General features: G+C 51.8%; 1 protein-coding gene across 4 annotated transcripts in view; it reads left to right on the forward strand.

Moving 5' to 3' along the window:
- Positions 1-971: 971 nt before the first annotated feature.
- The window catches only part of AGRN (agrin), a 109644-nt gene continuing 98395 nt past the window's right edge, over positions 972-12220 (forward strand). For 2 of the 4 annotated variants that reach the window (XM_030507766.1, XM_030507769.1), the window contains exons 1-2: positions 972-1521; positions 8405-8666. In XM_030507766.1, the coding sequence (XP_030363626.1) occupies positions 1324-1521; positions 8405-8666 (460 nt within the window). In that variant the 5' untranslated portion in view covers positions 972-1323. The remainder of the gene's footprint in view (positions 1522-8404; positions 8667-12220) is intronic. The other 2 variants (XM_030507765.1, XM_030507767.1) reach the window with 1 other exon arrangement.

Raw genomic sequence — 12220 nt, forward strand, 5'->3', positions numbered from 1 at the left:
GCAAACAGCATCAACAGCTCAAAACTTCATGGATGGACAGGGTGGATGGGCATCTGCTGAGCCTTATGGCACAGGATGCTGCTGTGTATGGAAACAGAGCAGGACACAGGGGCACATCACTGGCACCGTGGGGTGGTTAAACTTCACCTTGGGTCACAAACACAAATGTTTGAGGCCATCAAGTAAAACAGGCTTGTAAAACGCCTCTGGGAGAGTGGTTAATTTATGGAGGACAGAAACACTATCCCTCCCCTGGTGCCACTTAACTTTTAGCTTTATATCTGCAGTAATTGCACATGACATCTGGAAATAGTGTGGTCCAGCTCCTGTGGGAAGCCAGGGCAGGAGGTCACAGTGCTCCAGGGGCAGGCAGTGGTGCTGCTGTGGGTCAGGCAAGGTATGGGGAGCCCTGGGTGCTATCTCACCCCATGGTAACTGAGGACACGGTGATGGGTGTGTGGGTGACTTGGTGTGTCTGGGGATGTGGAAGGGGTGCTGGGGGTGGCAGGGAGGGAGGCACTGGGAGGGGGTCATAGATGATGGGTGACATGATGGGGGTTACACATGATGGGGTCACACGTGGTGGGATCACGTATGCTGGGGTGACACATGATGGTGTTACACGTTATGGGGTTGCGCATGATAGGGTTGTACATGATAGGGGTGACACACAATGGGGATGACACATGATGGAATCACACATGATGGGGTCGCACATGATGGGGTCGCATCTCCCCCCCCGGGTGCGGTGTCCAAGGGGTGGCAGTGTCCGTGCTGCGGGACCCCTGTGCAGAGCCGAGGCAGGGGAAAGCCGCAGCGGGTGCAGGGGGTGGCGGAGCGAGCAGCCGCTCCTACACCTTTAAAAGTCTCCTCACGTTGCGGCGCTGATTATCCATTAACCTGATGCGAGCTCCCTTTCCTGGGGGTGGCGTCCGCGGCAGCGCTGCAAGAGGAGCCGGCAGCAGGGCCGGCTGCCTTCCTCCCTCCATTCCCCCCCCCTCTAACTCGCTCCTTCCTTATCAGCAATTCAGATTGCATGCAAATCTGCGCGCTTTCTTACAGGGGCAAAGCAGAGGACCCAGCGCTTGGCCGCGGCTTCAGGGGAGAGATATCTCCTCCTCCTCCTCCTCCTCTTGGGATTTTCTTCCTTCTCCCCTCCCCTGCACTCCCCTCCCCTCTTTCCCTCCCTCTCTTTCTTTCCTCCTTTTCACCTCCCCGAACAAAAGTAGCCCTTCTCTCCGCTCCAGCCCTGCTTGCGAGCGGCTTCGCTTTGTCTCCCCGCTCCGTCGGGGTGCCGGGGGCCGGGAGCGGGGCCCGCGGGCCATGGCGGGGCGGGCAGCGGCGGCTTCCCGGTTGCTCTCGGTATTCCCGGTGCTCCTGGTGCTGTTGGGTGGTGGCGGATGGGCGACGTGCCCCGAACGGGAGCTGGAGCGGCGGGAGGAAGAAGCCAACGTGGTGTTGACGGGCACGGTGGAGGAGATCATGAACGTGGATCCCGTCCATCACACCTATTCCTGCAAGGTAACCATTTGGGAATGGGAATGGGGGGGCTGCAGGGAAAGTTTCGGCCCCGGGCAGGCGCTTGCTCGGGCGGCCGCATGTGGTTCTTATTGTACGCTTTGGTGTGTAATTAGGTATTTTTAGCCTGCGGAGGCTCTTCCCCGCCGGGGCTCCCGCCGCTGTGCCCAAGGGAATCTCTCAAGGTTGCTTTTTATGGGCATTTTTCCCCTCCGTGCCCGGGATGAGCAGCGGGATCCCAACTTTTCTCCCCCGGCGGGGCGGTGGGAGCCGCTCCTGGCTCTATCCCTGTTGACTTTAGCAGCATCTTGAGTTCCTCCAGCTCAAGCTATTGTTTAACTACGAATCTGGCCTCTGGCTATGTTTTTTTTTCCCCTCTCCCCCCTCCTCCTCTAAGCTGAAAGACTCTTAAAGTACTGAGCAACCTGAAATACCATCCGCCTGGTTGTCAGAAAACGTGCTGTATGGCTTAACCCTTCCCGGGGCAGGAATCTCACTTGTGAGGACATGCTGCTACATTGCCTTTCCCTCTTCTTCTCCCCCTCCCAATCCCCTTTTCTGCTCATCCCTAAAAAGTGCTGCGGTTCCTGCCTGTGGTTAGTGCTAAGCAGGGCCTGGGGGTGATGCACAGCAGCGGTGCAGAGGTAGGTTAACTTTACCCTCTTGTTCTGGAGCATCTCTGCTTAGTAAAGTAGTTGAACAGCTTCTGTCTGTCCAGCTGGTGCCCGCTGCTTCATGCTTTGCTCCCACCGCTCTGCCTGTCGTGATACAACACGGTACAATCTGTCCCCTTGTAAATGAGATCCCAGATCCTCCAGGCTAGAGCAGGGACCGTATGTTTGCAAAGTGTCTGGCACATCCTGGGTGCTATGTGGAAAACTAATAAGCTGCTGCGAGCAGCCGGTGTCCTGCAGCAGCTTGGGGCACATATGGCTGGATGGATGCGGGCCACCTGATGCCAGGGCAGGGGTTGCCATGTAGGAGGTGGTCCAGCAAGGCTAGTGATGGGGTAGAAATGCTTAGCTAAGAAATAGGGCTCTTTCCTTCCACTGTGGACAAGCAGTGTGGTGTCTGGCTTCATCTTCCTGCATCAGAGCAAAGCTTTAGTCAGGAAAAGCATTTTGCTTCTGATGGAGAACCTGCTTGCTCAGCAGCTGTGCCTTTGGAAGGGTGCAATCAAATCTAAGAGCAGCTAGGGAGCAATGGGGAGGAACCTGGCTTTATGTGAAACCCAGTTTGCATTGCTCAGGTTGGGAACAGAGTCTTTTGCCTGCTGCTTCCTGAGCCATCCCAAGGAATGCGGTGGAGAAGGTTTGTGCTGCTTACTCATCGAATCATAGAATGGTTTGGGTTGGAAAGAACCTTAAAATCTTCAGTTCCAACCCCCTGCCATTGGCAGGGACACAAAGAGACAAGATGCAAGAGATGCAGGACTTCAGAGTTAATAACTGGTGCCGTAACAGCACTTGAAGGCCAGAACATGCTCCCAAGATACATTTGCAGCCCTGTAAAAGGAAGTGAAAGGAGCAAAACCTTCTAGCTTGGCTGGAAGTGCCCGTCCCATCTCGCTGTGGCAGTGCTGATGGCTCTCCTGGTCATGCTGTGACACTCAGATATTTCTTAGCACAGTGGCTCTTCAGTCCTTTCTATGTAATTCTTAATGGTATATTCATAGTGCGTTTGCAGGAAAAAGCACTTTGAAATGGGACTTGGGGGTGTTTTAAGAACCTGGGAGCAGATAAATCTCTCCTCAATGTGACTTAGAGTGTATTGCCGATAGCTTGTTTCACCCTGAGATCTCAAGGGGTTGCACCTTTGAAGGTCCCCTTCTAACCCCAACTATTCTATGGTTGTATGATTCTGTCTCTCAAAGTATTGTCATTGCTGTGATTCTGCTGGTGCAGGGAAGGACACATCTGCATTTTGAGTTGGTTTGGGTGTTCTTTTACCAAACACCTCGATTTCAAAAGGGCAGTTTGGGCATTAAACCTGGTGCTCTGTGGAGCTGGAATAAACCCAGGTGCAGAAAGGATGTTGCTAGTTAGCTGGTGAGAAGATACACGTCCACTTCCTCACTGTCATACTTTGGTAACTGTTCTTAGCCCCTGGGGTTGCCTCCAAATACCACAGTTATCTCTTGTCAGCTCTTTATCTGAAGGGCAAAGGCAAGGGCCAAGTGTGCGGTGGGAGTTCCCTAGAGCCCACACCCAAAACAGTGTTATTGGGTGGTCTGGGAGGGAGCAGGGATCTCCCAGTGCTGCACTGGTGTCTTGTTGGCCCCAGTTAAACCCTAAACCCTCCCAGCTGAAGCCTTTGATAGGTGAAGATAAGCACATTGCAGCTGAGAAGTAATGTGAAGTTCATGTTAGACGAATACCTGTGAAGAGCTAACAGCCATTCCTTTGTTGTTAGAGAAGATGGATAGTAAGGAAGAACAGGCTGACAGATCCCTTCACATTGAAACTAGCTTATGTCTCAGTGAGGGATGTGACGTGGGGACCTGGGCTCTGTGCTGGCTCCTGGCTTGCTCTTCCCAAGCTTTTGGTCCTGCTGTTCATCCCTATGTGCTGGCATTACCCCTGCTTTGAGCCCTCTGATGTGCTTTATTCTGCTCCGACCTGGTATTTATGAAGGGAGCTCCTATTTATAGGACAAATACAGGTTCTATAGGAAGTGTTGCCAAGGATGTGGATCCTGTTCCAAACAATAGAGCCTGTATTTTGGGGGGTAACAGCGGCAGTTCTCCAGCTGGGGTTGCATGTGGAAGTTGCTGGGGGAGGTGGGTTTGACTCTTCTTGCTCCTAGGGGAAGAGCTGCTGGCTTCTGACAGGGAAAGGCATGGAGAGGGACAAGCAAGAGGAGAAGGATGACAAAGGAAGGGTTTGGCAGAGCTGAGTGTGAAGCTGCAAGCAGAACTGATGCTAATAGTAGTGGTGACCCTACTTCTGCTCAGTGACAGCTCTCTTCCTATGAGGCTATGCTCTAACTCCTCACCTTTCTTTACAGCATCTTCTTTCTCAAAGCATCTTCCTGGCAAGGATCCTTTAGCACTGCACACGCCTGTGCAGGTGGTCCCGTTCCCTCCTGTGGAATGGGACCAACAGCACTTTGGAAAACCCTTTTACTCGCTGGTTTTGTGCAGCACTTAAAATACACCCTTGCAAGGATCTGCTTAAATAAAGTTTTCACTCTGCCTCCCTGCAGCTGCCAGGAGTCTTGTAAAACAGCCTTAATTCAGTGTTTTATGTGCTCTCTGGCAAGGAGTGAGTTAGTCTGCTCTAGGGAAGGCACCTCTTGGAACTAGGTTCCAGCCCAATTCTTTCTCTCTGCCTTTTCTTCCCCCATCCTTGATGTAGCCGGTGAGTCACCCCTGACAGAGTCTTAATTGCCTGTGATGATGAATGGGATGCCCTACAGGTAATTGCTCGGTCTTTGGTGCCTTCCCATCCATTCATTATAAGGGGAGTAAGGGTGGGGAGAAAGCTGGTGGACTCTGCTGTTGCTTGTGAACGCTGTGGCCTGGCTCCGAGGTGCATGACTACAACAGCCATGCCAATTAAATCAGATCACCATCTGCTTCAGAACAAGGGGGAGGCATTCCCCTTCCTTAGACCTACCTGTGAAATGCCCCACTGCTGTCTTCCATCACGAGCCTCAGGCTGTGCTCGCTGCCTGCTCCCTGTGTGTATTCCCCCCGTCTCCTACCTTTTGTCTCCTTTGTGTTGCTGGGTTCTTGCCCTGGTTGCTTTGTGCACCTCACTGCTCGCAGCCAGCGCCTGCCCTGCGGCTGCTGCTGCTGCTGGAGGAAGAGGAGGTGGAGCTGGTGGGGCTACAGGAAGGTGTCTTGACTTGACTGTGGGCAGGAGCACGACCGCAGGGAGCTGTGCTGATGATGGGGAGCAGGAGGATGGTGGTAGCGCTGAAGCTGTGCTCTTTAACACCCTTGGAGGTGCTGTGCTTGCTGGTGGCCACAGCCTGGCTCTTTGAAGGGGGCTGCCTCCCGTGGCATCGCCTGCATGTGGTGGAGCAGATGTCTGTGCGGATGCTGGGATTCCTGGATGATCAGAGGGGAGGGAATCTGCCTGTCACAGCTACCCTGCCTTGCCATCTGAAGCTCCCTCTGCTTGCTGGTTGATTGCCATCTCTCTCAAGAATAGAGCTCATGCTGACAGGGTTGAGTACAACCAAGCAGCTCTTTAAGAGGGCTTTTTGGGCTGAAATAAGCTGTGCAAATGGCTTCGAATTCATTGCTTCAGCCCCTCTTCTCCCCCCTGCCCAGCAGCTTGGAAGGGCTGGTACCCTGCATATAAGTTACTGCTTGCCCTCTGGTTGCTGGGGCATTGCTTAGGCCTGGCCCAAGGGGAGGTGATTCCATGCTGGAAGACAAATGTGTGTGGGAGCGTGTGGGTCCATCGTCTCCAGCTAACCTGGGAGCAGCTATGGCATGCACAGCTTCCACACAGGAGCTGTCACAGGGGTGTTGATGCCTGGGATGGTTTTTGATCTCAGGTATGCAGGAGAACAAGGCTCGCACCAGTAACGCACACGACCTGCTGGGCTAGGTGGGAGCTGAGACCCATCAAGCCCAGATTCCTTTGGCAAGGTGGGCAAATATCACACCTAAAGGAGAAGGTGTGAGAAGCAGGAGGATGTGAGAATAAAATACACTCCTAAACTTTGTTCTTAACCTTCAGATGTGCCTGAGGAGTAAAAGCAGCATTCAATGTGTTCCCTTTTTATGCTTGACAGGAGGATCTTGTGCTGAGCAGGAGGGTCTCAGCCCAGCTTGCTTGTTCCTATGGGAATGGCCCTGTTTGCTTGCCCCATCACCTATAGCTGCCTGCTCCTAGCTGTGGCAGGGACAATGTGTTGGAGTTAGGCTCAAGAGCATTGTGGATCTTGAAGCAATGGGTCTTGAACATCAGGACTGATCTCACACCCCTGAAGTTCTGGATTTAGGGTTTCAAACAGCAACAAGATTGATTAAAGGCCATGAGAGCTGCACTCCCCCTCGCCCCCAGCATGGTTTTGAACCATGCTTGAACTCGAACTTTGCACATCAGATCATTATGTGTGTCTTCTGTAGTCACTGAGTAATGGGATGGAGCTATTTGGTACAGAGTAAGTGTCTGAACAGTCTCAAGCCCACAAAATGCACTTGAAGGGCTGCACAGGGCAGATGACAGTGATTTGCACTTGCAGATAACTACAAACGTGGTTCATTCTCCAGTGGGATAATGTCTGCTTTGTGCTTTCCTCATCAACTATAACAAGTCCCCTCACCTAAACCCCTATGTCAAGCATAGAAGTTGTCCTATCACTACCTGCCCCTGCCAAAAGCCCCTCTCCAGCTCCCTTCTCAGCCTCTTTAGGCACTGGGAGCTGCTCTAAGGTCTCCCTGGAGCCTTCTCCAGATTGAACCAGCCCAGCTCTCTCAACTTCAACATATGAGCATCCTCTCTCTGCCCCTGCATTCCCCTTGGAACTGCACTCCTCAAGTACATATGTGCGTGCCTGCTTCAGGGAGGGGATCAAGAGCCCCTTGTCTGTGAGCTGCTATTTCCCTGGCTGCCTTGGTGCTTGGCACAGAGTGCTCAAGTGCTCTTTGGCCTGTGTAGACAGCCGGAGAACGCAGCCCAGTGGGCTCTTGGGCTGCTCTAGGAGAGGAGATGCTGGCAGGGAGTGTGATAAGCAGGGCCAGGGATGCCTGTGGTCACAGTAATGCCCATGCACTGCAGCAGCCACCCTTGCTCTGAGCTGAAACCTCAGGCAGCTCTCTGATGAGATGCTATTACGTGCAACTCGCCAACTCAGCTTTGTGTTGTGCCTGCTATAGAATTGCAGCAGGAGGAGAGTTTCTGACCTCTCCGTGGATGGGGACATGCCTCTGGTATCCCATATGCACTAAAGATCCATTTTAGTTTGCCACAGAGAAGCTGGCTTGTACTTGTGTCCAGATCATGCTGTTTTGGGCAGGGGGATGAGCCAGTGATGAAGTCCAAGGAGACTGTTCTAGAGCTGCTGGCAGCTCCAGTGGCCAGGACTTATTTTAGTTCCTGAAGTTTGGATGAGTAAAGAGAACAGGCTCCTCCTGCCAAATCCTCTATGTGTTTTAGCAAATCCAGCCTGCTAAGGCAAAGGTTTTCTCTACTTGTTCATAAGTTGAATAAGTAAAGAAACTTGAACATAAGTTGCTTTTGACATTTCTACATGGCATGTTATCTGCTCTGCCTTTTGTCTTCCTTGTCAGAGCCAGAAGATTCCCTCCTTTTATTCACCCAACCCATCTGCCTCCTCCTGCCCCTGTTTTAAGGCTCAAAGCCTCCCCCATGGATGCTCTGCAGCCTTCCCTGGTTGGGAGCTTCCAGCCATTGAATGTTCCCATCAACGCTTTTGTTTTATTCAGAAGTGTTTTCTTCTCCCTTGATGTATTTCACCACTGAGATTTTGGTGTGGATCAGGATGAACTGTACAGGCTGGAGGCTATCACCTCCAATGATGCTGCTAACACCAGCATCCTGCCCTTGGTAGGGCTTGAATCATTTCCCTGTGCTCTGTGGATGATGGATCACAGCTTCTTTACATGGAAAGGGTCAGTGGCAGGCGAGTTGGATCTCACTTTTAATCCAGGAGGGGATCTCCTGCTATCCATTTGGATTCTTTATTAGTAATGGGCAGAGAGTTGGGGACTGCTTTGGTAGAAAGAGCACGTGCTTTAGTCTTTGTTGTCCATGTTTTGTGCTTTTAGAGGAACGTCTAATGAAATCAGCTCTGTTGGAAGCCCAAACCACCCCTGTGCATCTTGTGACAGTGCGATAAAACTAAACCAGGGCCAGAGAGTGCTAATTGTGTGTGGAATGATCTCACGTGCTCCTTCTCATTCCAGGTGAGAGTGTGGCGCTACCTGAAAGGCAAAGACATCGTCACTCACGAGATCCTCTTGGATGGTGGGAACAAGGTGGTTATCGGTGGCTTTGGGGACCCTTTGATCTGCGACAACCAGGTCTCGACTGGGGACACGAGGATATTCTTCGTCAACCCTGCCCCGCAGTACATGTGGCCGGCGCACCGCAACGAGCTGATGCTCAACTCCAGCCTCATGCGCATCACGCTGCGCAACCTGGAGGAGGTGGAGCACTGCGTGGAAGGTGAGGCTGGAATGTGGCTGCTCTGTGGTGCTCTGAGCAGTGGTTCCATTGGGAATCGTGTGCTCTTGGCTGGTAAATGGTTGATTTCCCTGCCCATGGCAGGGGATTGGAACTGGATGATCTCAAGGTCCTTTCCAACCCAAACCGTTCTGTGATTGGCAAATGCTCTCGCTGGAGATGAGGTGGAGCAGTTCTGTGTGTGTCCAGGGTATGGTCATGCTGCTCTGTGGACTCTGCTGTCACAGGGACAGTGCCTGGCATTGACTTTGTTGTCAGAGACAGTGATTGCAACCAAGTTACAGCCAAGCAAAGTTGTTGTTACCCCAGATTTGATGTAGGTTCTCTCTGCAATGACCCTGATGTGGCTGGGAGCATCCCCACTGCAAGTCCCAATACACCTGTGTTGCAGGCATTTAGAAGGGAATTTAGGTTCCTCACACCTGAGTTAGATTTTCCTATAGGTTTAGAGATAAGTTAATGGGTTAATCTTGTGGTGAAGGCCTGTCCTTCATGGTAGTCACTCCCTGCTTTCCAAGTCAGCCCTGTGGACTCCTGCAGGGATCCAAGAAGCCAGCCAAGTTCTGCTTATGGGTAAAGCTTGCTTCTCCAAGGTGTAACTAAGAACCAAGCTGAGCAGCTAAGTGATTGGAGTGGGTATGAGGTGTGCTTCTGTGTTGTGGTGAAGCCCTGTATCCCTTGTACATTAATCTCTGGATCCTTTGTCTGCTCCCAAAAGCTCTCTGATGAGGCAGGTTGGAATGTTGTGGGGTGCTCATGGAGTACATGTGCATCATGTTGATGTGAGGGTGGCTGAGTTACTGGTGCTGCTGTGGGTGTAACAACATAGCTGTTGGGAAGAGCTGAGGGGGAGACAGCCCATATGTGCTCCTTAATAGTGTCTTAGACATTCAGGTATGGAGATGTGCCTCTATGGAGAGCAGATCTGGATGCCCAACCACCTTAAACATACTCCTGTAATAACCCATTCACTGGCTTCTCTCTTCCCCCTTTATGCTTATGTGTTCCAGCAAGAGCTCCAAGCTCATGCGGGAATGTGGCGCCCCAAAAGCCCTTTGCTGGGGTCTGAGTATGTCCTGGGAGCAGATAAGTAAACAAGGGAAGGAATGCAGGAATTCTGCACAGACAACAAATAAACAAGCAGATTGGCTCCCTCCTCCCCTTGGATGTGCAAAGGAGAGGCCATAACCCCTTTTTCCAGCTGGGAATGCTGACAGAGGTAAATGACCGAACCCATGGTCTGGGAGGCTGGGAAAGGGCTGGTTCAGCAAAGTGGCTCTCAAGAGGCAGTGACTTGAGCGGTGTTTCCAAGTGGGAGGGATTATATATATATATATTCCATATATTGAAAGGTATCAGTCCTTCTCCTTCCTTGCACCTAGTGGAGAGGGAGGGAGGAGAAAGAAGAGTGCATGTGATTTTGTTAAACCTAAGCAAACACTTGGAAGAATTCTGGCTTCACTACTTTGCTATGTTCTTTGTCACGCTCATTTTGCACACACTGGATGTGAGCTGGAGTAGCTGAGCTAGTTGGTTCCTGTTTGTGGTGAAGGATATTGTCCCTTAAGGCCCCTGGGATATAAGGAGGGATATAGTTTTCCTTGTAATACTATAGATTCCATGTAGAATTGGGACCCATTCCTGCCACAGGCAGGGACACTTTCCACTAGAGCAGGTTGCTCCAAGCCCCTGTGTCCAACCTGGCCTTGAACACTGCCAGGGATGGGGCAGCCACAGCTTCTCTGGGCACCCTGTGCCAGCGCCTCAGCACCCTCACAGGGAAGAGCTTCTGCCTCAGAGCTCATCTCAATCTCCCCTCTGGCAGGTTAAAGCCATTCCCCTTGTCCTGTCCCTACATCCTTTGTCCAAAGCCCCTCTCCAGGTTTCTTGTAGGCAAGATAACTTTTAGGAACTTCCTCTTCCTGATGGCTCACTGGGATGCTGTTGGATCAGCCAGTGGCTCAGGGCCATGGGCTCTGTGGGACATATGCTGCCTATGTGATAGCAGGTTTGCTGTAGAGCATGGAACAAATTGACCACCAAAACTGTGGTTTCCCTTGAGCCCTGCTTAAAGTTCAGGCTTCTCCTGAGGTCTGTAGAAGTCCCTTTTGGCTTGCCCATGCAAAACCAGGCATGAGAACCTGCTCCTGCCACGCTGGGAACCATTTCTGAGTTCGTGAGTGTGAGAATTTAGCTCCAGGACTTGTTTCCCATCAGCTCCCCACAGGAGGGTTCAAAGCAAAGCTGCCCAGAACACTGCTCTTTGCTGCACTTTGAGTTGGAAAACAAACTTTGGAGTGTTTCTGCAGAAAGAATTGGAAGAATGGTGGCAGCTGAGTGGAAAAACATGGATGTTTTGAGTGTCTTCACCTCCTGTCGCTTGGAAAAATCCCAGACATCGCAATCTTGCCTAAGAGGGGAGTTCAAACCAGGGCATCTCTGTGAAACAGCTCAGGTTAGAGTGAAAGGGGTGTGTTTGGGTTACACTTAGTTGTGGTCTAAATGCTTTGAGCAGCTGTAGTCCAAACACTTCACCTAAGCTCTGAAAACTGCCTTTAGCATTGAGGATGCCTGGAGGGGAGGTTTTGGTGCTGAATAACACTGGGACTGGTGTGGGATGCTGGGACACAGCTTGGACTGAGTCCTTGGATGAAGGAGGATGTTCTGGTTCCTCTGTGGGGGAATGCATGCAAAGGGAGATGGCCCTGAGCAGCATGCAGTGCCGTGGAGCATCAGGAGTGGAATTCCTCTTGTTCAAGACATCTGGATGAGGCTTCCAGGGGAAAGAAATGGGGGAAGTTCAGTTTGGATATAAGGAAGAAGGTCATTACTGTGAGGGTGGTGAGGCACTGGAATAGGTTGCCTAAAGAAGTGGTGAATGCTCCATCCCTGACAATGTTCAAGGCCAGGTTGGACAGAGTTTGGGCGACATGGTCTAGTGTGAGGTGTCCCTGCACATGGCAGGGGGTTGGAAGTAGATGATCTTAAGGTCCTTTCCAACCCAAACCATTCTATAAGTCCGGGGCTTGCTGTATTTGTGCCTTGAATGGTGGTCCTGCATGAAGAAGAGAGCTGGGGTGACCGTGCAGGACTAAGAGCATCCCAAGACGCACCACAAGCAGGCTCCGTGGTAGGTGCAGCAGCGCTCTCCTCGCCATGCCCTGCCCTGACACAGCCATCAAGCATGCTCTTGTAGAGCTCAACAGCTGACTAATCCCTGCGAGCTCCTTCCCCTGTGTGTGTGGGGCTCACATTTCCCTTTGATCCCAACTGCACTTGAGGAAAATCAGGGCTTTTTGTGTGTGATGTGGGAGGGGTGGCGTTGGCTTTGCGCTGAGCTGGCTGGGTGGAAGGAAGTGCACATTAAACCTGTGTTAGAGCCTTGGTTAATGAGAACCCAGAGCTCCTCTTCAATAACACCTCGCTTGTGGCATGATTTGCATTAACACTGGGGCCATTGCCCTGGCTGAGGCTGCTTTGCTGGCTTTGGAGATGTGTGTGGACTTTGAATTTCCTGAGAAAAGCCATGTTGGCTT

The sequence above is a fragment of the Strigops habroptila genome, chromosome 16 (genome assembly GCF_004027225.2).
Source record: "Strigops habroptila isolate Jane chromosome 16, bStrHab1.2.pri, whole genome shotgun sequence".
Classification (NCBI taxonomy): Eukaryota; Metazoa; Chordata; class Aves; order Psittaciformes; family Psittacidae; genus Strigops; species Strigops habroptila.